The sequence below is a fragment of the Euwallacea similis genome, chromosome 4 (assembly GCF_039881205.1).
Source record: "Euwallacea similis isolate ESF13 chromosome 4, ESF131.1, whole genome shotgun sequence".
Lineage (NCBI taxonomy): Eukaryota > Metazoa > Arthropoda > Insecta > Coleoptera > Curculionidae > Euwallacea > Euwallacea similis.
In genome coordinates, this window is record NC_089612.1 from 2,107,848 (window position 1) to 2,132,986 (window position 25,139).

The 25,139-nt window shown below is 38.9% G+C and overlaps 1 protein-coding gene across 1 annotated transcript in view; it reads left to right on the plus strand.

The window, feature by feature from the left end:
* ssp3 (short spindle 3) overlaps positions 1-23,728 on the plus strand; it is a 32,764-nt gene extending 9,036 nt beyond the window's left edge. The window contains exons 21-25 of the mRNA XM_066389780.1: positions 15,877-16,042; positions 17,694-17,885; positions 19,388-19,582; positions 22,793-22,963; positions 23,010-23,728. Coding sequence (XP_066245877.1) covers positions 15,877-16,042; positions 17,694-17,885; positions 19,388-19,582; positions 22,793-22,963; positions 23,010-23,096 — 811 coding nt within the window. The 3' untranslated portion in view covers positions 23,097-23,728. The remainder of the gene's footprint in view (positions 1-15,876; positions 16,043-17,693; positions 17,886-19,387; positions 19,583-22,792; positions 22,964-23,009) is intronic.
* The last annotated feature ends 1,411 nt before the right edge of the window (positions 23,729-25,139 follow it).

Below are 25,139 nucleotides of genomic sequence, written 5' to 3' on the forward strand. Positions count from 1 at the left end.
ACTGTCGCGATATGCTTTTTCCCCATATTTCTTTAATATTTTTTAAGTGTAATTTATGTTCATTTGAGACTACAATGCGTGGAAACATTGTCAAAATTCTGCCTACATCTTTCAATACCAACACTTTATAACCTTCCAGGTGGCCGAAACCCCCCCGAGAAACTTGTTTCAACGTAAGTCACCGTAACGTTGCCAATTTCTCTATTTTTTTTTTGCTCCAGAACTCGTAAAAAGACTGAAAAAATCAAATCGAAACGTTCTTACCTGTACCTACCTTGAACGGGGAGAGGAAAAATTTTAATAGACCCGATACCTACAAGCCGATTTCGATGTTAATGCAACGAGTTCGCCGATAAGGGGTCGCTACTCGGACTATCTTTATTGCGGTGTGGTTTTAAAAGCGAACGCATAAAGTTTTGTTCTTGTCGTTCCGCTTGTTCGTGATTCCGCGGAATTAAGATTTCCGATCGATCGCATCAAGGACGCAAGTCCGTGAGAAAATCAAGAAATATCTATTATTAGCTGCAATAGTACCACCATCTATTGTCCACGTTCGATCGCAAACTAGAATATCGTTTAATTTTCACGTAAAGGAGATAAACAAAGAGAGAAAGGAAGAGTAATCACCAACAAAGAAAATTTAATTTAAAAAAAAAAGGTTTACTCTTAGGTACAATGATTAAACTCCAATCACTTATCTGAAATTAACCTTTTGGAACGATTATATGTCCAGGTCAAACAGAACTGGCATTTTTCAACGATCGAGTAGAGGACTATCAGAGTGTTCCACACAATTTAGACACATTTCTATGAAATTTAACTTCAAATTCGTATAGCTTTTCCGAGTTTTGTTCACTTTTTCGCTCGAAATTTGATATTTGCCGCGAGCCAAACGGGAGGAACTCGAGGACGCTATTAATATCGACAACCAAAGCGTTATTGTTTTGTTTCCAAAGCCTTCTTGACTAAAAGTGTCGCTTCCGTGTAGTGAATTTTTGTAACACCATGTGTCGTCACACACAATGATCACACATAAACAGTTAAACGCTAACAAATACCATTTAGGAGAATAATTAACAAAAACAAATTAATTTAAAAAAAAGACCAATTAAATTCGGTAAAATAATTACACGCCTATCACTTACCTCAGATCAACATTTTGGAATGGTCGCATAACAAAAAACGCATTCCTCAGCGATTGAAAAACTGAATTTCAGAGCATTTCACACATTTTACATGTTTATCTTCTATATATTTTAGTTAACTGTTGAAATTTTCGTTTTTCCACTCATTTTTCTTAGGTTCTGAAGACGGTGCCAGATTTGTTACCAAAACGATGAGAAAGGTTTTCTCTTAGCTTTTAGTATAGGGTGAATATTATTCTCACTTAGTTTTAACCGAGAATAGTGTGCAGTACCATCCCTATTTGTGGGTGAGGCTTTATATCCAAAGAGAATAAATGAAAAAATTATCAATCTCGATCAACTCTCAATCTATCTCAAACGTCTAAAACACACTTACAACCTAAGTTTATCTTTAAAAAACTTCCTTTGCAATCTCATGCTACGCAGTGCCCACAATCTTTATCCAAAATGTCTGCATTTGACTCTCGAAAATGGTTGTAACTTTGTGCAAAATTCAGTCGTTCCTAACCATCTAGAGGTGTAAAAATAATAACCAAATTAGCCGTTTTTCCATATCGAGGACTGCAGTAATTAATTCGGCATCATTTATGCATACATCTTTTCCAAGCATTTTTCATGGGGTCCAAATTACCATAGAAAAATTTCTTCATTATACTTTTCTTCTTTGTTGGAAATTTTAACTACAATGACACCTACATCAAAATGATTTTTGAAAACGTTATTGAGTGTTTTTATCAGGCACCAGTGTTAGAACCAAAAACGAATAGTACACCACTGGGGCTCATACTGAAATATTAATTATAGTGAGATCCCGAAACTTTTTAATATTCAATATAGCTCATTAGTGGCGGTCTTATTTATTTAAATTATATTACATAAGTGATTTATCAAACAAATTGATGCTTTTCCAACATTCATGCGAAAGATCAAAAAACACTTTTGCTGAATTAAATGATTAGAGGGAGCAGCGGCTCGTCTCGCATGCAAAATGAAGACAAACCACGAGGTATTTTATTAGGTCAGAGGGGCGAGGCACTGCCCTATTACCGAACTAAAAGTAATACGATTGTTTGCATATATTAATGAATCAAAAATTTAATTTTTAAACAAGGATCGAAGAGAGTTCTAGAAAATCCCTGTGTATATGTTTTCCTATATGCCTAATGGGGCGCCTCTAAAAGCAGCGCTAAGCCCCCAAACACCCACTAATAAATATTTTATAGCCCTAATAATCCGACGATGATCATTTCATTCGAGATTTATACGAGTTTAATTCGATCGCGCTCTTTTGTTCGCTCTCGTCCGGGGCTGTTTTCGGGGGCCCCCGGGGTCGACAGATGTGCTTGCCGAACAGATAAGGGCTCGTCCTCATGTCTGTCTATCATGTGCCGCCTTATCGGATACGGCTACTTAACCGTCGGTTTTTTTGTGATGTCAGGATACACGTTTTGATCCCTAGACGAGCCGAGGATTGGGAATTGTTGCAACTAAACTATACGGCTAGAATCGACAACTTTAAAACATATAAACAAGAAATTGAGTGGTTGTATTTTCCACCCTGTATTTTAGAATTAAAGTTCCTGCGAATCAATATTTACACATTGATCTACCAGAGGAGAAAACTGTTCCGTCAAATTTTGTACGACACATGCGCAATTTGCGAATTGTTCTTGGTTTAAAGAGACAGCCATGGTTTTCTACAGGGTGAAATTCCCAGGTGTCTCCTTTTGATTATTGACAAAATTAGCGACTTTTCAACAAAACCTTCAGCATTGCGCAAGGGGAATCGATTTCGATTTGAGAAAAATTATAATTTTTGATGAGTTAAGAACGTTGTTTCTCATCTCAATAAACAATAATCCGATTGTTAGCACATGTCGTCCCCCTTCGCCATTTCGAAACACTGGGGGTTGCTCATTTCGTGGCCATACGGTCAAGTTCGCATCGTGGGCGACATGTGCCACTGTAGCGTCCCCCGTCGTCACCGAAACCCGGACGTAGGGCGCGATTGAACGGCTTTATTTGCCCCGACTCATGTTACTGTCAAATCACTTCAAAATATCCATTATTAATGGATGAGGGGACAAGAGCAAAACGAAAAAGTCTCAACGAGTACGGATCTGCGCGTCCTTGGAAACTTGGGAAAAGGGGTATCTCGATGTTGCTCCCCCTTGGACGCAATCAGCTAATGGCCAAGGGGGGTCATTCACTCAAATACACAGTGGGCGCCCTGACAACCGAAATATCGAATTCCTGCGGCATTGTGCCGTCCATCATCGGATCATTAGCCCGAATTCCAGGCCGGTACCTAATCAGTAAGAACGTATATTTTAACGTGCAACAAGTCGTCGTCGGACTTCTAGGAACCATCGGCCCGATTAGATATGGCGGAAATCTCGCGGCCCATTCGCCCGCGACTGGTTTTCGGCCGTGGGGCCCCCATTATCGGCCACCTTTTTGTCCTTTTGCTCGTAAATAAGATTGGGCAATGGCGGACCACTAGACGGGTTCACTAATTGTACCCAAACAACCCTCTTATCTCACTCTCTCTCTCTGTCTTAAGTACATTTCAGTTTCTATCAAAATTAGAAGAAACCCCCATGCAGCAACGCTACATTAGATGCTAAACTATAGGGCTGGATGTATCTAATTTCTACCATGCACTTTGCGCCTCTGTCGTATGTTTCTTAGCGTTTTATCTGCAATAATACTGAAAAGCTAAACATTAGGCTTTGAATTTGTACAAAACGAACCCTCCGGAGAATCGATACGTATGTGCATAAAAGAAAAGAGATCCCTCCGGTTGTCACATCCACCTACGACAATATTTGGAGAGTCGTCTCTATTGACGAGGACGTCATCGGCGAAATTGCGCCCCCCAGAGGATTCATTCGAGACAGAAGTGTACGCTCGCGTATATCCCGTGACAAACACATTTTTAACATACTTCCCTATCATCTTGGCATATTCAAAAGGGAGGTAAAAAAAATGAAGATTCCTATAGCCTGCCCAGACTCATTTAATTTGCGAATAGCAAATGCCTACTCTCGCTATTAGATAGTTTCACAACAACCCCAAAATCGGAATTATCTGGCCCTCTCTATTATTATTATTTTTTAATCAGCGCATGACAAATCCGCCACCCCATTTATATGCACCTACATGCCGTATTGTCATCGCAGCTGACGCCGATGCGTTTGTTTTATTTCGAATCAATTGAATCAGTCCCCTCTCCTCCCACCCAAGGGGAGATCACATTAATCGGGTTGAACGTCAATTGTTTATTAATTCCAAACAAAAACTTTGCAGTATATAAACCCTTTGATCAACATATTTATTGGGAAGTGAAACGACCGATGAGGGCGCTGCAAAAAGTAAACAAAGCGGTTGACAATTGATAATCTCAAATGTCATCATATTACGTCAAAACTTAATATAGGAATTATGCGTTCCATTTGTTTTGAATTTTGTCCAATTTTTAGAGGTTTGAGTGGGAATTAAAGTTACCTTTGACGGCGGTACGACGTGTAAAAAATCGAGGAAGGCGAATAAGAAATAATCGTTTTATAAAATTTCAAATTTAACGTTGAAGCTTCGCCATGCATTTCGACTATCAAAAGGCGCATTCGTTTTTAACAGTTCCCAATCGTTTTAAAAATACTTTGTTGGTCCATCTAGTAAAGCTATAAAGTATCAACTTTATCGTGTATCAATAACGGATGGCACTGATTATTAGCTTTAGTTACACCTCAGCTCCACATTGAGCGCTCTCTGTTTCACTGGATTTGACTTAATGCTAATCTACAATCCAATTTCAGACCGACCGCATTTAAACAACAATATTTGATCGCGCACTGATGTTTATTTGCTTTTATGATTGGAACATTAATATTAAATAAGCAGGCTGCTATATAGTTTACTGGCAAATTTTCGATTGAAACAAATTTAATCGCGGATAACAACAACGAATTACTTTAAGGGTGCACCCCTCGGGGTGGGAAAGAAACACTTTCAATCACTCGCAAATCACTTAATACCCCGACGATTATTTAAGGGAGGATGGTGCATGTGCCCTCGTTTTGCATATAATTTCCACCCTGGTGGGCCGCAAGAATGGATTTAATTTCAGTGTAGTTTATAGATTTCAGAGCGACAGGTTGGGGGGGTAAGTTGCCCTGAGGGACTAAAAAATGCTTGATTACGTTAAGAAAAGAACTGAAGTAGTTCTCATGACAAAAATTTCGTTTTGAATTTTGCTCAAGTTAGGCAACTTTACCTGCGCGAATGTGTGACGGGGAGTTGACGCGTCCTATCAGCTGTCAACAAATTTCAATTATTAGCATTGACATATTAGGTGTACAACTTTGCTTCCGCCGTTTTTGAATAGATGTATGTAGCGGTAAGTAATGATCGAAATAAATAACCCCATGTGGGCATGCAGGAGCCTTGGGCACCTGTTAACATAACCTCATAAAAATATTAGTCTATTTGTGTCTTCATCATAAAGTTATTCGCAATTGAAAATGTCAGTGTACGAGCCAAATTCTCGTCATTTGCGGGAGGTTTTACTTTTCTGCTTCAATATGAAGAAATCTGCTGCTGAGGCTCATCGAATGCTCTCAGATACTTATGGGGAAGCCACTATTAGTGAAAGGACATGTCGTGAGTGGTTTCAGCGCTTCAAGAACGGTGATTTTCACGTCGAAGACCAACATAGCGGTGGAAGAAAGAAGGTTTTCCAAGATGCGAACTTGGAAGCATTACTTGACGAAGACTCGTGTCAAAGTCAACAAGAATTGGCACAATCATTGGGAGTGACTCAACAAACAATCTCAAAACGCCTCAAAGACATGGGAATGATTCAGAAGCAAGGATATTGGGTGCCGTACGAGTTGAAACCAAGAGATATTGACAGGCGTCTTCGCTTGTGAACAGTTGCTTGCAAGGCAAAGACGGAAGGGATTTCTGCATCGTATTGTGACTGGGGACGAGAAATGGGTTCATTACGATAATCCCAAACGCAAAAAGACTTGGGGATATCCCGGCCATGCTTCCACGTCGACGGCCAAACCGTCTATTCATGGTTCCAAAATCATGCTCTGTATTTGGTGGGATCAACTCGGCGTAATATATTATGAGCTGTTACAACCAACTGAAACAATCACAGGTGCTCTTTATCGAACCCAATTAATGCGTTTGAGCCGAGCATTGAAAAAGAAACGGCTGCAATACAACGAGAGACATGATAAAGTGATTTTGCAGCACGATAATGCTCGACCCCATGTTGCGCAAGTGGTCAAGAAATACTTGGAAACATTGAAATGGGAAGTCCTACCCCACCCGCCATATTCTCCTGACCTAGCTCCTTCTGATTATCACTTGTTTCGATCCATGGCACATGGGCTAGCTGACCAACACTTCCGGTCTTATGAAGAAGTAAGAAATTGGATAGAATCGTGGATCGCTTCAAAAGATGTCCAATTTTTTCAACACGGGATTCGTATGCTGCCCGAAAGATGGGAGAAAGTAGTGGCCAGCGATGGACAATACTTTGGATCCTAAAGGTATAATTAGTTTTTTACAATAAAATCGCGAAATTCGGAAAAAAAACGGCGGAAGCAAAGTTGTACACCTAATATTAGACGTAATATTCCATTTAAATGTCAGTGGGACCGGCTTTATCACCGGTGCTTAATCGTTTTTTGCCAATTTTTTATTTTAGTTAACGAAATATGCGTAAGAATCCTAAAACCGTTAGGCATAAAATCACAGAACTACTGCCTCAAAGAGGGGTAATTTTCATATATTTGAAGGCCCAGATGTCGCGATTTGCAACCTATGTAAGTTACAAAGTAATGAACTGGTAACGCCCATTCAAAATCCACTTGATTGATTAATGAAAGGCCTCCGCAACATAAAAAGGTCTCCTTTAAATGGATTTCGCGATAAAAGCCCACCCCGAATGTGTCTCAATTACCCTCGCGAGTTCACCTTCCTCCCCTTTGGTCCGCACACAATGGAATATGCAAAATGTATTTAAATTTCGGACATATGGAGGAGGCTGCAGATGGCCCGGAAAATTCTAAATCCGATCGGGCATAATCGGTCGTGACGCGAATTAGATGTAGGACTTATTTGAGCAAATCCGACGCACTTCGCGCCCCCCTTTGGGGATGCTTTCAAAGCCGGAATATTTAATTATGGGGTTCGGCGAAGGAAGGAGAAAAAGTGTCTGGAATTTCGCGAACACACACGTCTTCATCATAAGTGACTTGCACGTCATAAATCAACCCCTAATCCGGTTAGGACAAGGGTTTTCGTCGCGCCAGACCACTGTAACACAACTGAGACTAATGTTGATTGGGGATTGCTCCATTAGGAAATTGGAAAAAATATATCGTGGTGCGGTTTCGGTGCAGTTGGCAAAGTTAGACAAATAGACTATTTTCGGTATACAGGGTATAGGATGCCGAAACAATAGCTGTAACAGCTCAAGTACTAATTTATTAAAAATACATACCAGTATTAACGATTTTAGGCATTGTCTACATTGTTTGCAAACGGCATTTCACCACTTGTTGACGACCCATATACGGCGACAGATTTTGGATGTTGACTGGCACGTATTTTCGGACTCGAAATGGGTTTGTTTGGGAGAACCGAATGTGAGCGAATTAGAGAAATAATAAACTTAAATTGAAATATTTAAAATGAGATAACAACGTTCATGGTCGAGGTAAACAATTCCAACTGGTGCCATCTACGAGAGGTAACTGGAACTTGCCAAAATTTTAAATAACTAGATTTAACGAATTTAACTATCCAGGAAGGAACTGTCTATTAAATTAGCTGAAAAGAAACGATTTTTGTATAGGGTGTTCCAACTAAGATGAGTTCCATAATTCCTTAATATTTTCCTTATTTCAGATCAGTTCAACTCCATTCATTTCTTGAAGATTTCCCATCACAACCCCCTTTCCTAATCGCACAAACGCATCATTAATTAGCTACCAGGCGATGGTTGTTCAAACCACCCCTGGCAACAATAATACAACCCCGTGAAGATAAAATTACACGGTACGAACCAGAAAAAATCCACGCACAAAGGCCGTGTTTGATCCGCCTTGGGTAGATGTACACCTAGATAATATAGATGGGGAATGATAGATAGACGGATTGATGGACGGACCGATAATCTCTTCGTAATGTGCCGTGTCGGGGGAGGGTGCTCCGCTGACGGTTTTCCGGGCCCGTTTCGCCCCATGAATAAGTAATGGCGCCGGTGCCGAGGGATTGTTGGGTTTTAGTAGTGTAGCAGCGATAGTGAATGCAAGTTGCAGGGCCATTGGTATGTGTAAGACTTAAAAGGATGTTAAGGGACAAGAAGAACGGTATTTGTTCGGTTTTGTGACAAAATTGACAAAACAGTCGAAGAGGGCAGGACAGACAAAAATGAGCTTCAAAACGGAGACCCTCCTATTCATGAACTGAAAGCTGGATTTTTTCAAATCAAATCGTATTTTCCTACTTTAGAGGAATATTTTACCAATGCACAGCCCTATTTTAATCTCGGTTTTCGAGATATTCGAAAGTAAATGAACTTGAACATGGACTTCTTCCTATTTAAAGACCGAAAACTCGAGCTTTTCAAATGAAACACCCTGCATATTATTACATCTTTAGATTATTTTGCCCTCAAGGAACAATTTTCCAATGCACAATCATATGTCAGTCTCTCTGGGTTTTCGAGATATCCGATAATAAATGGAGGTATGAAGTTAATGAACTTGAAAATGGACTGCCTTCCATTCAGAGACCGGAAAATTACAGTTTTCAGATGGGACACCCCGTGTATTATTATATCTTTAAACTGCCCTACTCTATACAGTTTTATACCCATCTTTTTCAGTTTTCGGGATGTTCGAAAGTAAATAGAGATGAAATTGTGTTTTTGTTATTATTTTACAAGGTTAATCAGGCAACCCGTTCATTAAAAAATGTTTGACTTCCTACTATCGTAGCTCATTGAAATTTGGCTTTAGGCCAGAATCGACCGTTTTGAATCCAAGTAAACTATTTTCAAAATGGTGGTATTTCCGGTTATACCGAAAGTAACTATCAACGTCGTTATTCTAAATAAATCTCCCCTAATTTTTTTGTCATTTTCGGATTTTACGTTTAATTTTAAGGTCAGTTCATGTAAGAAATCTTATGTCTAAAATTTACCAATTTCGAGTTATATCGGAAAAATAAAAAATTTCGACAGCTGAAAGATCCCACAAAAATCGGTATTGTGCTCTATCCTCTGCGAATTTTGGAATCGGTGTTCTGAGGCTTAAAGAAGACCTAATAAGTTACATTTTGACGTATTTCGATTCAAGAAAAATCTTCCATAACCACCGAAACGTACGTGCCTCTGAAGTTGTATGACTCCAAATCTCAATAACTTGCTTATTTCAAATGGGACATCCGGTCCATAATCGGGCAAGGAAACCTTAATAATATTTGACACAGAATTAAATTCTAGATTAGAAAATGCTTTAAGGTATAGAGTGTCCAATTTGGAATAAGTAAGGTATTAGCGATTTGAAGTCATGCAACTTCCGACGTATGTTTCGGAGATTGTGGAAGATTTTGATCAAATTCAAATACATCAAAACGTGGCTTATTAGGTGCCCTTTGAGCCTCAGAAGACCGATTTTAAAATTCGCAACGATTAGCGCGCAATACCGATTTCAGTGGGATCTTGTTGCTGTCAAAATTGTGAAATTTTGGCAAATTTTTTCAAAAAAGTTTTCAAATTTTCCGGTATAACTCGGAAACGGTAAATTTTAGACGTGAGACACTTTACATAAACTGGACATAAAATGTATTGAGAAATCCGAAAGTGTCGAAAAAAGTATAGGGTTTCATTTAAAATGTCGAAGTTGATAGCTACTTCCGGTATAACCGGAAGTGCCGCCATTTTGCAAATACTGTGCTTGAATTCAAAATGGTCGATTCTAGCCTGAAACCAAATTCCATCGGGCTACGATAGTGGGAAGTTAAATATTTTTCCAATGAGCGGGTTGCGTGGCTCTATAAGAGGACATTTTTGGCAAGAGTATGTGGAATAATATCTGGAACAAACCTGTTTTTACACGTGAATAGGTACAACTATGAGCGGGAAGTACAAGTTTCCGCTCACAATTATCTGGTAGAACGAAGCTATTATCAACTCTCTCCTAGAAAGTATATTAGTTATCTTTTGTTTTGGAATGAGCCTGATTGCCACTCGACTCAATATACACCATCTCTGTCGGGTGCTCAAACGGCAGGTCAGGCGTGAAGACCCAAGGGGGCTCAGTTTGCCCTAGTTTAGAATGCGATTGTTTCATCAAACCGAATGTTTGTTGTACTCTTGACGGCATCCAATATACGGGCCTCTCGACTCGAAAATTGGCTGGTACGTTTGTTTAAAACATCACCCATCGCTCCCGCGGAGCTCGAGAGCCTCCCCCTCGATGGGGCGGCGCATTAATCACGATTTAGTTTACCTGATTTTGCATCTCATTCATATTTCGCCGATATTGCACAGAGTAAAAATGCGAGTGGAAAGAGCGAAGCGAGGCCGGGAAGCCTATTACGATTCGGCAAATATAATATTGTTTATGGAAGAGGCGGAGGCGCATCTGGAACGGCGGCGAGAGCGGAATCCAAATATAATTAGGGGCCGCTCCAGGAAAGTCGGGCAAACAGAAGTCTGTTTGCCTCCGATGAAATGAAATTAAAATACCAAATAGTGTGTACTCCGGGTTATAATATTTTTTCGCGTCGCCAAAGCGTAATGCTCTTCAAACAGAAAACCCATCTCGCGGAATTCCTCACGCTTCGACGGAGCTCCGTAATTGAATCGGGGGCCTCGTTATTAATGCCCCTTTCGTTTCTGAAAATGAGAAGTCTTATTGAGTTTTCTTTAGTTGACCTCAGAGTGTCACAAAGAACTAACAAAACATAAATTGAGAGAAAAAAAACAGCATAATCTATTCCCTCCATTATTTTTTCCCCATTTTACTTAGCGGAAAAGATGAAAGAAAGAGGGAGAGGGGGGAATGGGAAATCTTGTACAAAGCTTTTTGAAAAAAGTATTTCTATCATAATAATAAATAAAATCAGCTCATGCTTGAAGTCTCCATATTTAACAAAAACTAAAGAACATTGAACATTTAAACAGCGAACAACTTGGGAACAGTGCTTTCATTTGTGTCTTGGCAGCACACTTCATGTTCTTTAGGTCTCTTCGGAAACGACGATCTGGTTCAGGTTTCCGTGCAATAACGCAGTTTTCAACCAATTAGACTGATTGACCATCATCAGAGATTAATGCGATTGATTGAAAATCAATTGATAGGTATCTGTCTGATCTAGACTTCCCAAGAAGGTCTTTTGTGGCAAGTTCCCCGTTAGGAGCAGACACCATCTGGACAACATACACACATTCACAGTCACGTGCCTTGAACAACATAACCCCAAAAAAATTCGCCAATATTTATTTTTATAGTAACAATTTATTATACGTTTTTATAATTATGTTTGTCCTTTGAAGAAATCGAGATCACTCTTATGATATTTTATATTTCCGCTAGAGCTGGTACATTTTTGTTCGTAAGACAGAATGCTTTAAGAGTCCTTTAGTAAAGATTTTACTTAAAGAACCTTAAACACCTTCATTTCAGGTCAGGTTTAGTGCTTGAATAGGTTGTGTAAGAAATAGTGGGAGCTTTTACTCATTGAAGGTTTTAAGGAAACTACGAATTGATCTCCACTCTAATCCCGACGTTGTCACATTTCACACTTTGTGACGTGCGTTTAGTGACACTTAGCGTAAAAGTACCTACTTGACAACTGTGACCTAAGGAAAGCTAAGATTATTATGACCATTACTATATCAATTTTTCCTTTACATGATTGTGATTCTCATGATTTTAATAGAGAAATAAAGGTGAATTTCCCCACTAAATATCTTAACAAAATTACGAGTTGATCCCTACTCTAATTCTGACGTTGCCACATTTCGCACTTTATTACTTGCTTTAATGTGACTTTTTGTGTGAAAACACGGATTTGAAGCTGTGAACAAAAGAAGGTTGCGATGTTGCCAGGCCACGAAGTTTGGAGGCTTTTAATATTTCGTCGGAACATTCTTTCCATCATTTTTTTACACGATTTTGGCCCTCATTGTTCACGAAACAGTGGTGAATTTTCCCGCGGAACGTTTTAACAAAATTACGAGTTGATTTGTCGCCTTATGGTTATTGTGCTCGGGCTTCGCAATCAGTACTGGGAAGTTAACTAGGCATATCTGTCCCCTCCTAATCGAATAAGGTACTCGACATGTGTGGGACCCAAGACACATGATGCACTACTACCCTCTAATCGCGTTAAGTGCTTTTCTGGCGCGGCGCCCCCTCAGACAACCGCCCTTTTATCTCGCCTAAGAGAGGTGAGCGCGACTATAGCTATTATATTCCTTTTTTTTTTCGAGGAAAGGAAGTAATAATTAGAAAGCAATCGCTAACGAAGAAGAGGTCCCTTATTAGCATCCCGAGAGACGGTCTGTTTGCTTTGCGCGAAGTCGCCGGGAAATCCAATTAGGAAAGACAGAAAGAAAAACTCTTTACTGCGAAGTTAAATTAATTACCAGGCCGACTTTCTGCTCTTGATAATTTTTTGAGGCGCGTCTTTCGATTTTCCCCCTTTAAATATTTCAAACGTTTACTTTTAATCAAAGGGAATGAATAACATTAAAACGTCGAAGTCTTCTCGGCCAATAATGCTCTCCTCATCTCGTCTAATCTGATTACTTTCTAATAAGGGCGAATCAGTGCACAGGCCATTTGGCCTCACGAAGTCGACGACTGCCACAATGAGGGGACGATAAACGTCACGTATAATAAATGGGCCCGAGTGGAAAACAATCATCGTGTATGATGATGTTTCAATTCGCATTAGAGTGAAAGAAACGGTGCTTGACGGACCGTGAGGGGAAGGGGGAGAGGAGACTTTCACCCATTTCTCGATGGGGGGATTATCCGCCTTGCAAAGCACTCACGGATTTTCACTCATTCCCAATAAAATAGCCGTATGTATTAATGCTTGTCTGAAATTAAAATGTAGCTGAATTATAGTTTTCTTTTGTTCCCGTTGTCAGCAAATTTGTCAGTGTAACCAATGTCAAAGAGAATACGTGCGTTGATTGACGCTAGCGTGGTTGGTATACTTCATTATTTTTATGTATGTGATATTTCAACCTTCTTTGAAGCATCTGCTTTTATGTCCACTATGCGAGTTTCGTTTGCCATAATAATATGGCGGACATACTTAATTATTATTAAAAAAAAAATGTTGCACTCATATCGCCGGTATGCCCGGTATACAAATTGACAAGTTTTTTGTCATATTTTCCTTTTTTTAACCTGTTTTTTTTTGATCCGACAACATAGCATCTTTCATTTCTTCTGTCAACAAAATACCTTTCGCATCTTTATTGACAACTGTCAACAAAATACCTTTCGCATCTTCATTGACAACTGTCAACAAAGACAGCATTGCCTAAACTCGTACTACCAGACTTTTTCTTTATGCGACACCTTTTGCTGCTTCTCAAACCCATTCAATTTCTCAAAATTAAAAAATAGTCCTTATGTGACAACAATGTGATTTTCGCTTGTTTCGGTGACATGATCGAGATATCATATGAGGGCGACAAGGAGAAAATTGACATGTATAAGTAAATGTGATTCCAAATTGAAGAGTCCTTTCGAAGGTGTTTCTGTCATTCCTTCTGGTTAAGGTTAATTCCAGAACTTTCTGATTTTTAAAGTTTATTTTTACGGTGTCTACTGTCTCTTGACCCCTTCTCTTAAATTTACCATTTTCGGATTCACTTTACATGTTAAAACGTCCTTAATTCTACCAACCGACAACATCGCAGTCAGGTTGATCTGTGTTTTCTGTTGAGGTGCTTATACGTCATTGTGATAGCTGTCAGAAAATACATGACGTTGGCAATAAGCACTGTTGCCTTACTTGTTCTGTTATCGCTTAGGTTAAGCGAATGAAACTTTAAAAGAGACACTATTTTGTCTTCCTGATTGTTAAATTCAGCTAATATCACTGTTGTTGCTAAACGTTGAGATTCATTTCTTCTATAAATATGGCTGAAAAATGTCCTTTCCAAAGTATTACCTTGCATAGCACCTGTAATATAAATGACAACAATGCGCTTTTTGCTTGTTACTTATAGTTGTCAGAGCTTTATGTCACATGGGTATGTTCACGTACGACTGCTACACTGACAAACTGAAATTTTTTTTTCACAATTTTAATTTCGTTAATTATTCTGTTTCTTGTAGGACATTTTTTGCGTAATTTTGGCATCTGTCAAAAAATAGATGGCGCTGCAAATGGAGCATAGCTATCAGACTTGTCCGGTGTCTATATTTCAAACGGATTAAAATGAGTTTCTTCTGTTTATGTCATACTTATTTTTTGTTTATACTGGACGTGTTTTCTTTATATGATAATAAAAAACGTGGTCCTCTCAAAACATTATCGCGGATGGCACCTGTAATTATAACGATGTTTACCGATCGTGCCGAGTGGCAAGACGGAAGAAGACGAACTTAATGAATTCGTTAACTAACTCGCGGCGGCTAATCCAAAGGCCCCGCTCGCAAAAGTTTGCCAGAGATTTCCGCGTTAATTGAATTGTGCAAGGAGGAAACCGCGAGCTGTACTATCCGGGAAATTAATCCAGTTATTTCCAGGAAGAAAAAGGCGAATTTGAAGAGAACCCGACAGCTGTAAAAGATATCCTATATGTCGGGTAAAACGGGGCCCCCTTTCGGTCGGCGGGGCCCACTTATCCGCCCCTGTTCAAACACAAATTGTGTTTGAGATGCACTCCGCCGGGAAACCGAAGGCCTTTTTGCCTTTTGTCGGTCGGGTGTAGTGTTACACGGCCTTCCTACATAAATATATTTCTACTGTACAGGGCTAGAGGTTACCGCCGGCAACGTCGCTAATGGACTTCTTTATTATGTGTCGTGTCCTTGTGTTATTGTAATGCTCCCTCTGTGTAAACACCGCGGGACTCCCCAGGTCTCGAGACGCAAAGAAGACCTCTCGCTGGAACGAGGGACGATAATGATGACACGCGAAATGAGGTTATTGTACTCTCGATTTTTTCTGTCATTCAAAAATTTGACAACATCACCTTTAATCTTTGACAGTATTTGTGTCATACGTCAAATCTTACTGAGCAATTGTGCATTGCGTAGTTGCCAATTTACAAAATTTCGTAAAGGAAATTTTAACTAACCGCTCATCAAGGGGTCGTAAACTACGCACCGGGTTTCGCAGATGATGTCCGTTCAGATGACCCTTATTAGGGTTCGCGCGTGCCAAAAGCTAATAAAACAAAACAAGGAGCGGCCCTCCTCCCTCAACTGGCGAGTACGTCATAAGATTCACCCTTATCGATCGGCCAATCTGGTGTTTGTTTTTGTTTCGGCAAATATTGTGTATCAGCGACGCTACTTATTTTCGCAAGTCTCGTTTTACCCCTTTTGTGTTTGCCTCTCCGGAAACTTATTATAACTTGTAATTGAGTTAGCGACGAGGCGCCGGTGTATGCTGCTGTGATTGTGTTTGTCTTCAACTTACGGATTTGTTTACGGATTTGTTTCAGTTTCTGCGTTTGCATTGGCATTGTCGAGCATCTGGCGCGCTGTTGCCTTGCTGTCCGAGGACCTGTTCATGACGTGCCTCCCGCTTGCGCCTTCCTCCTGGCCGCCTTGGAGTTCTTAGCTGCGTTGGCTTATCATTGTCCTGAGGACAGTGACCCCACCCATCTGGTAAGAAGTTGAAGTCGAATCTTAAAATCCATAAATTTTCGGCCTCTTACAAGAAACCTATGTATTAATGCTGTGAGTCCCATATTTGATATTGAGGTATATTTGACATTGACATATCATATTGTTTTGTCAGAGGGATTACTTTTACGCCACTGATGTTTGATATTTTGATATTTACATTTTCACATAATGGGAGAAAAAAGTATGAAATATTTTTTTATTGATTATTAATTAACAATTAATACCGTTCTAAATGAATAATTATTATATATTTTGTAAAGGAAAAAACAAATTTACATGAAAAAAGTATAAGAGATTTTTCTTTACTTCATAAAAGAATAATAAAACCTTAAATAATTAAATATTTTATGTTAATATTAAAACCTTTATAACAGCTGGACATCTAGACATAGAATCCACTAGCTTCTGTGAAGTGTCCATGAGAATTTGATGCCACTCCTGCTGAATGATTCGAAGAAGTTCTGTTTAATTTTTTAAAATCTAATTCTTCGGTCCAATATTTCCCATAGATGCTCAATAGGATTGAGGTCGGGAGACTGCGGGGGTCATTCAAGTACAGTTGCATTTTTCGTCAAAACTATTCCTTTACAATTGTTGATGTATGCTTCGGACCGTTATCTTGTTGTAAGATTCAATGAAATCACATCTCCTCGGCAAATAATGACACATTATTCTCTGAAATTTGCCCGGTATTTATAACGATCCGTTTTCCCTTCTGTATGAACCAACGGTCCAGTTTTGCATCGAGAAAGACATCACCAGACCATTATTCTCCCACCATCATATTTCACAGTAAGAATTTGGTACTTAGTATTCAATCTTTGGCCCACTGGGCATTACATAAATTTTACCATCAGAACCAATTAAGTTAAATTTGTTCTTGTCATTCCACAGAGCGGTGTTCTATTTTTCCGTAGTTCATGACAAGTGAGACTTTGTAAATTTCAGACGGGCCATTATGTTCTTCTTCGAAAGCAGTGGCTTTTTAACAACTATCATGAAGTCTTGCATCAATTAGGCGGTTTCTTACGATTCTACTAGTAACTTTAGGATTAAATTGTGTGGAGATTTCATCTATGATTTGTCTTGATGTCTTTCAGGGATCTTTAAGAGAGATTTGTCTAATGGCTTTGCCTATGTTGAGTGTTGTTTTTCTGGAACGTCCCGACTTACGACGATTTTGAACATCACCCTGACTACGAAATTTATTCACAATCTTAGAAACGGCACTCTGAGTAATATTTAAAGCTCCTGCCACATTACTTTGCGTTCAACCACTTTGATAAAGCTCAACTACTTTTTGTCCAAACTTAATTGAAAAATAAACGCGTTTAGCCATAATTGTATTTTAATACATTTAAATTATAGCAGCAACCTTTTCAGACCTGCAGCGAACTGAAGCCAAATAAATCAAAACCAACCAAAAATTCAATTTTTTTTTCAAGCAAAAAATTTCAATATATTATACAAAACAAATTAAGACATTGATAGCGGCCACATCGGAACAGTGTGTATTTGACACAAATAAACTAAAAGAATATTTTAAGCTGTAATTCAGAAATTGTAAATATTTATAAAGCAAACAAAGGTTAGAAAATGTTTCATACTTTTTTCCACCACTGTATTACAGGTTTCTACCTTGCATGGCACCGAGCTCTTAGGCTGTGTGTCTATGCTCTACGGGTCTCTGCTGCCTCCAAACGCGACCTCCCGAGTTGAGGGGCAACCCCCCCCTCTCATTCCTGCCCCATGTCTGAGCTTGGCAACCGCTACTTTCAGGCTTTTGCGCCAAGTTGCCGAGGTTGATTTGACCAAATTCCAGGTGAGTTCCTTCTCAAATTCTCACGGTTCCAGAGGAGGAAGACGGGACGAAACCACCCCATCTGTCGCCCGACTGCCGGGTATCCGTATCCCGTAATTAGCGGCACGCTTTCGAATCCCCGGGGAGGCGGGGTCGTTAAGTACGGCAGTGAGATGTTCCCTGAGGAATTCGGGGTTAACACACACAACGTTACTTACACGAAACCGCCGACTCGGGGGGTTTCTTTCCTTTGCGGGATTAAATTAAAAAGGGATTTTTTTGGTTTCCGAGAAGTTTATTTACAGATTCAATATGGCTGCTGCCGAGGGCGATGTCACTGTATATTATTCTGCACATTGACATTTGTGTCAACAGTCATTTTAAGGCATAAATTAGACATTCGTTGACAGTAGTTTGACACAATTAACATCTAACAACGGTTCAATACGGTGAATGGCCAGTAATGGTATTTCCGTCAGCGGCCATTTTTAAGTGGAATTTTAGCATGCTCATCATCATCACTGATTCTTCTTGGGCGGATGCTTTCCCTCTAGTAATTACGTCCCTCCAACCAAATTAGCTTTAGATACACACTCAGCGTGTAGATGTTGGAAAACACAAACCAATTCGAAGAACAAACAGTTAGGCGGGTCCCGTGGGATTTACGCAAAACCAATTCGGGCCCGGATCATCGTTTGATGATTCAATTAAAAGGCCGCCGAAGCAAACATCGGACCGGATTTGGCTTTTCGATCATAGACGAAATTGACTTCGGCTTCTGCGTTTATTGTTTGATTTGAGGTCGGAGTTGTGTTTGCGCTTCGCAAGAGATAATTGGACACTCGAAACGCGAAAGTAGCGCTTGTGAAGTAATTGTTAAGCTGTATTCGTTTGAGAGAAACGGAATGAATGGGCGTGTTTTCTACATAATCTACATGGAAGGAAAGAGTTACATTTTGTGTGTTCGTTGTCTACGTTGTGACTTTACTTATTTGTTTGTGGTGGTGTTTCAAGCGGATTCAAATATTTTACATGTATTCATGGTATCGGTGTGCTGCACTGAATTGGGTATTCAAGTTAAAAAATGGTTCAAAATTTCACTTTTTATGATTTTTTTTCGAACTAAGTGACAGTTCAAAACTGAGAGTGGCAATCGCTTTTCTGAGAAAAATTTGGTGAAAACTGGTACCGGTACATATCAAGGGGCCTATCCTTAAAAATAAGGAAATTGCAATTTTTTCAAATTTCCATTTTTCCAAACTGAGTGACAGCTACGTCAAAACTGTCTATGACAATTCGAGCGTTGTTTGCACTCGAATAGTTTTATTTGTTACCTCTGAACTCGTTTAGATTTAACCAGTTTCAAAAAGAACAATTCTGATTTCAGGCTATTGAAACCGAGTTGAGTTCAGGTATTGCACACCCGGTGCACGTGCCCCGTTAGTATGTTACACCTGGTGTCGTGTGTGAATTTGTAATGCGTTGTTGACATTTGGCGATTTCGCGTTCCTTTCTGTTTCCAGGAAGTGTTGGGAGCCGAAGGCATCTCCCTACAGTTCCGCCATATCAGCAGCCATTTGTTGTGGTGCTGCGCCTCCCCCGCCATCCCCAAACTCAACGGTAAAGAAGACGTGGCCTCATCCACCGCCTACCAGAGCCTGCTGCACGAAGTGATCGCGGTAACCGGGTTCTTCGCCGTCGGGAACAACGAGAACCAGGTAAAAGAGGCACATTTTAATTAAGGCATATGGGGAATGCGGCAATCTCAGGCGCAGAACGTTTTCCCAGAACCGCGGCAAGACAAGAGCGGTCCGAAAATAATAAATTTGATATAAAACACGCTCTCGGCGGGGCCCGTGAGTTATGCGGGGCCCCATTTAGATAAAGAGGGCGCCAACAGGGCCTCCGCTTATCGTCTTTTTTCGGCCGGTCCGGGACATGGTTCGGTGTGCTGTTACGTGTTACGACACCAGACAACCGGCAGGGAAAGGGTTCGTTTGGGACTCTTAAAATTGTCAAAGTCTAATGGTTTTTTGTGTCATCTCTATAATGAACACAGGCTTGTGAAATTCCCGAAAGTGCGAGAGATATTTAAGCTAGATGGAATTCGGAATCGTCAAAAAACGTTCCGAAATATGAATTCCTCCTTTGGTCTTTGTACTTTTTATTTAGAATTACTATTCCAGTTTCGGTGATTATCGCTGCCAAACACGTTTCCGACACCTGAATTCGCCATTAATCTCATTATTTCTTATAACAAAATTGTCACCTGTTATCGCCATTTAAAACAGGCTGTAGATTATTGCCCACTATTACCATTTATGGCTGACAAATTTTTCGATATTAATTCACATTTAGGCGAATTAGGTCTCTCAAAAACAGTCGTAAATTCCCCGAAACTTTTTGCTTTTAAGTCGTTTGTCTAAGTACCTATTTGTCCGGCTAAGTACTCAAGGAAAAAAAACAAACAGGATTAATGGAAGCGGGAAGTAGGTAAATATCAGTAAATTACAACCCCCTCGTACCACGATCAACTTATTTCTGAATAATTTATGTGCAAGTGTGCATTTACAATAGAACGCGTGTCATTTTTGGAAAGGAGTTTTCGCATTTCTGTTTCATAAATTCTTGACCTTCTTTGAATAACTTGTAACTTACAATGTTAAGTCTGCCAATTAAAAATAAAAAAAAACCTAATTTTCACAGACCTAATTTGTCATTCCTTACATAAGGAAAAAACCAATAATAATTGATAAAAATAACGATCTTCGCGAAAACTCCTCACCCGAAACATCCGAGCATCGTTAATCCTTGGTGGCGCTAATGGAAAAATGACATTAGCTTAATCATAGGTTCCGAGACGGTCTGTGTACCGTTTGTTTTGACAGGTCCACGCATTTCGAATGGAATTTCTTTTGGGGCCGTTTGAGTAATGGAATTCCGGTCGGAATGGGTTGTTTATGGATGCGATATCTCGGAAAATGGTTAAAAGATCGAGGCAGAAAAAAGGACTATTTTTTGTGAGATCGTAAGGGGCAATTTGACAGTTTTTTATTAAAAGAAAAATAGGCAATTTTCCAAATTACATCCTGCACTGTACAATTTTCAAATTTTTTTATTGATTTTTCAGCCTGTTGTAAATATCTTCTATACATTAGAGTGAATTGTTCAATCTTTTTTACTTTTGAGAACAATGCATCACACACCAATAGGGGTTGTTGTTGCGGTTGAATTTCACATTATTCTCAGTTAAAAACGAGAATAACATTCACTTTTCATTAAGGGCTTGAACGGAACCCTTTTTTGACGTTTTAGTGACAAAGTTGTCGCCGTCTTCAGAACCAAGAAAAACGAGTAGAAAAACGAAAATTTCAACAATTACCTAAAAGGTGTGGCAGGCGAATATGTAAAATTTATGAAATGTTCTGAAATTCCTTTTAATCAATCGCTGAGGAATGACAGTTTTATGAGTCTTGCAATCATTCCAAGTGATTGGTGATTAATCATTGTACCTACTTTAACTGTTTTTTTTTGTTTAATTTTTTGTGATGGTTATTCTTCTAAGTAGTATTTGTTAGTGTTTAATCGTTCATGTGTGATCATTATCAGTACAAACAATTCAACTCGTAGTTTTACAAAAATTCGTTACACAGAAACGACGCTTTTAGTCGAGAACACTTTGGAAACGCAACAATAACGCTTCGGTTGTCAGTATTAATGGTGTCCTCGAGTTTCCTCCTGTTTCGCTCGCGACAAATATCAAATTTCGAATAAAAATGTGGACAAAATTTGGAAAAGTTTGTATGCAGTGAAAAATTAATTTCAGAGACACCTAATGAGTATTCCTGAGAGATTGTATCCGACTGAGAACAGGTTAAAATCGCACTTTTAAAATTCGATTTAATTTTATCATCCAGGAATATCGTGTCTTTTACATTCGGATCTCCGAAGTTGTACGATGACCGAGCAGCCAACGAGCTCAAATTGAATTAGGCAAAGAGTTTAAACGGTGCCAAATATCAATTTATTATTAAACTCTAATTTATCTTAATTCTAAAAGTTTTTGATTCTTTCGTACACCAGTAGCGGTTGTTGCAGCGGTTTAATTGCGCATTATTCTCAGTTAAAACTAACTAAGAATAATATTCACCGTTTACAAAGGGATCAGACGAACATTTAAAACCAAAAATCTTCAAAATCAAAGAAAATATAGTAAAAAACCGAAAATAAATGGTAAACTAAAATGTATGAGGGACAAATATTTAAATTGTATACACACTTTAAAATTATTCTTTTTAATCTCTAAGGGATGATAGTTTCTTTGACATGAGTCATATCATTATTCCAAAAAGTTGATTTAAGGTAGTTCTGTCAAGTTTTGTCCATAAATTATGGGCAACCTGTATTTAAAGTGTACGAACCTTCAATAAGTGTGTCAATATCAATAATCTACAGTTTCGAATACACTATTTAAATTGAGCATCCCAATGTAGTCCAAAAAAGATTTACCTACCTAAGAGAATATAAATTACTTTAAAACGCCCAATCTCCATTAAATCCAGTGTTTCTAAATTCTTGCTTTTGCACTCTTTCGCACGTATGCAGAAATTGTAAACGTAATGGTATTTTTTAAATGTATTTTTATGTGGAAAAAATATTTCATTTCATAAAAATAAACACCCTAAACGCACTTTTCTTCGTTCGTTTAACTGCTATGAAACAGCACAATTTCGCGTCAGGAGTTCGTTTGTAGAATAAGAAATTTTGAATTTTCGACTTTGTTCACACAATTTCCAACCTGTAATTCAATTATCTACATTGTTTACAGTATCTAGACTTACTTCATCATCAACATTAGACACGAGCTAGTTTCCGAGAAGGTGGATCCCTCCTGCGTTTTACATTTCCGCCTTTTTCCATTTTTGCAGATGTTACTGGTCAGCGGCCAAGCGCCTTCAGTGCTGCAACAACTGTGCAATTTGCCATTCCCCTATTTCTCCGTGGAAGAACTCTCCAGGGTGCTCTACCCCACTCTCTTGGCCTGCTGCGTGGACAACCAACACACGACCGCCATCCTCAAGCAGGAGCTCTCCTATGACGTAAGTTGCTCCATTGAATTAACAGATATTTGAACCGTAGAATCAGCTTTTAGAGAACTTTCGCAACTCGGAGATGGGTAAAAATCACCGACTGATTCAACTACTTAATGTGAGATGCGCGAAAGGCATTTGAATAGTCTCTATCCGGGAGTGCAATGTTTTTTAGTTGAAGCAGGATTTCACTTCACGGTTTAATTCTTGTTAAGTTGTTTTTCTCTCAAATTAAAAAGTAGCTTAGTAAATATGCGTTAAATACGTGTGTATAAATAATGTGTTTTAGTTAGGTTTCTGTCTTAATTATTGAACTTTGGCTGGCAAAAAATTCTAAAACCCCCAAGTTCCTTTAATTACTCTAAAAAAAACACAACAAAACAACCCAAAATGTGCGGTTCTTCTGCACTTCAATGCAAGTGAGTTCATTTGTGATTCCAATTTAGGTTTTATATTATTATTTAATCTCAGTGTCCAGAATGTCTGTTTTACGAGCTCCATTGCTGCGATCTCACTGATCTTAAGAGGTACTGGTTAGTTTAGTTAACTAATATTTAGAAAAGTATTTGCACCACTGCCGGCTTAAAAACCCTTGTAAACCCTAAATTGCGTAACTTTGCCGCAATTTAACCGCTCTCGTATCTCTTAAGATAACTAAGATCCCAATGGCGGGTCTCATAAAACAGGCACCCTGTATATTTCTGAAAGTCTTTATTACATTAAGATATTTTTACATACTAAAAAATGATAATATAACTCGTGATTTATATATAAAAGTGTTTTTGTAAACGCTAAAGGCACGAAGTCGTTGTGCTCGTCCCCAAATTCGATACCGGTAGCGCAATTTGCGTTTGCAGGATACACCCCGACCCGAACGGGCGGACAAAAGTCCCATTGTTAGGCCCGGCACTCTTTTTCCTATTCACTGCGTATTTCAATCAACCCGATTCCCTGTTTTGCCATGAAAGTGTAATTCCTGTAAAGCATTCTCATTGAAAATGGGCAGAGACCGACAGCACCCTAAAGGCCAGAATTCGTACGTTTAAATATATAACTTAATTTTTTTAATGCAATGACTCATCTCTGCTAATTACCAGTTTTGTGCTCTTTATCCGTAAAAATGACAGCAACTATTATTTTATAGAATTTTCGTTTGGCCTAGAAACATGAATGATTCTCAAAAATTTATGATTGAGAAACTGATTTCAAAGCAAATAATGGAGGAACATGTTCCTGCTCCCTCGCTTCATATCCTTTAAAAAGTTTGTAGCAAATCAATTTTCTCTCTCAGTGAACTTCACTAATATTCCGAACACTACTCCTAGAAATTTCACTCTTACTCTTTCCTTGAGCAATTGACGAAGAAAACTACAACAAAAATTCACTTGGTGTAATTGGAGATTCGATCCACATGGATCTAAAAACATTTGGCAAGTCATGTCAGATGTCATTTGACAGTCAACAGTGTCAACGGCTAACAACGAATAACGTGAACAGAGGAAGCAAAGTATCTTAGATTGTCAGTAATGCAATTAACATTAGCAGATTCCGGTATACAGGGTCAGAACTTCAATCACATCTTTTACACCAAAAAATATTGACTGCTATATAAACTGTATTCGAAAAACGCTGCATTGCCAAAATACAGGGTGTCACATTTCAGACTTTTTAAAAATTTTAACTAACAGCTAGCTCAGTTTTTGAGTTATTAAGTTAAAATTTTGTGCTTACCCTACTCTCTAGAATTTATATAATTGCAAATTACAAATTGTTGACAGCATATACAGGGTGATACTTTGTTGGGAGAGCGCAACATTAATTTTGCCAATAGGAAACACCATAAAATTCTTGTTTTAGGAGTTGCCTGTATGAAAATTCTGGGAGATTCTGAAGATTAATTTGAGGATTCGTGTCAAAATCAAAAAAGCCACAGGAATGTATACCCATACACAAAACGAAGTTCCGTTAATGTACTCATCAAGGTGAAAGGAAAAGAAAAGTTGATGAGAATCCGATCAGTATGTGGTAGCAGCAGAAGAGTGACAACGGTGGGGTTCGCGTCCGGCGTGCGAGCGTAAGCCCTCCAATTATTCATTAACATGATTTAAACTGATCCTTGCGATCCTCTAGCGACAGTAATATAGCTACATTTCGAAGTAGCTATATCTCCCTAGTATCATACAAA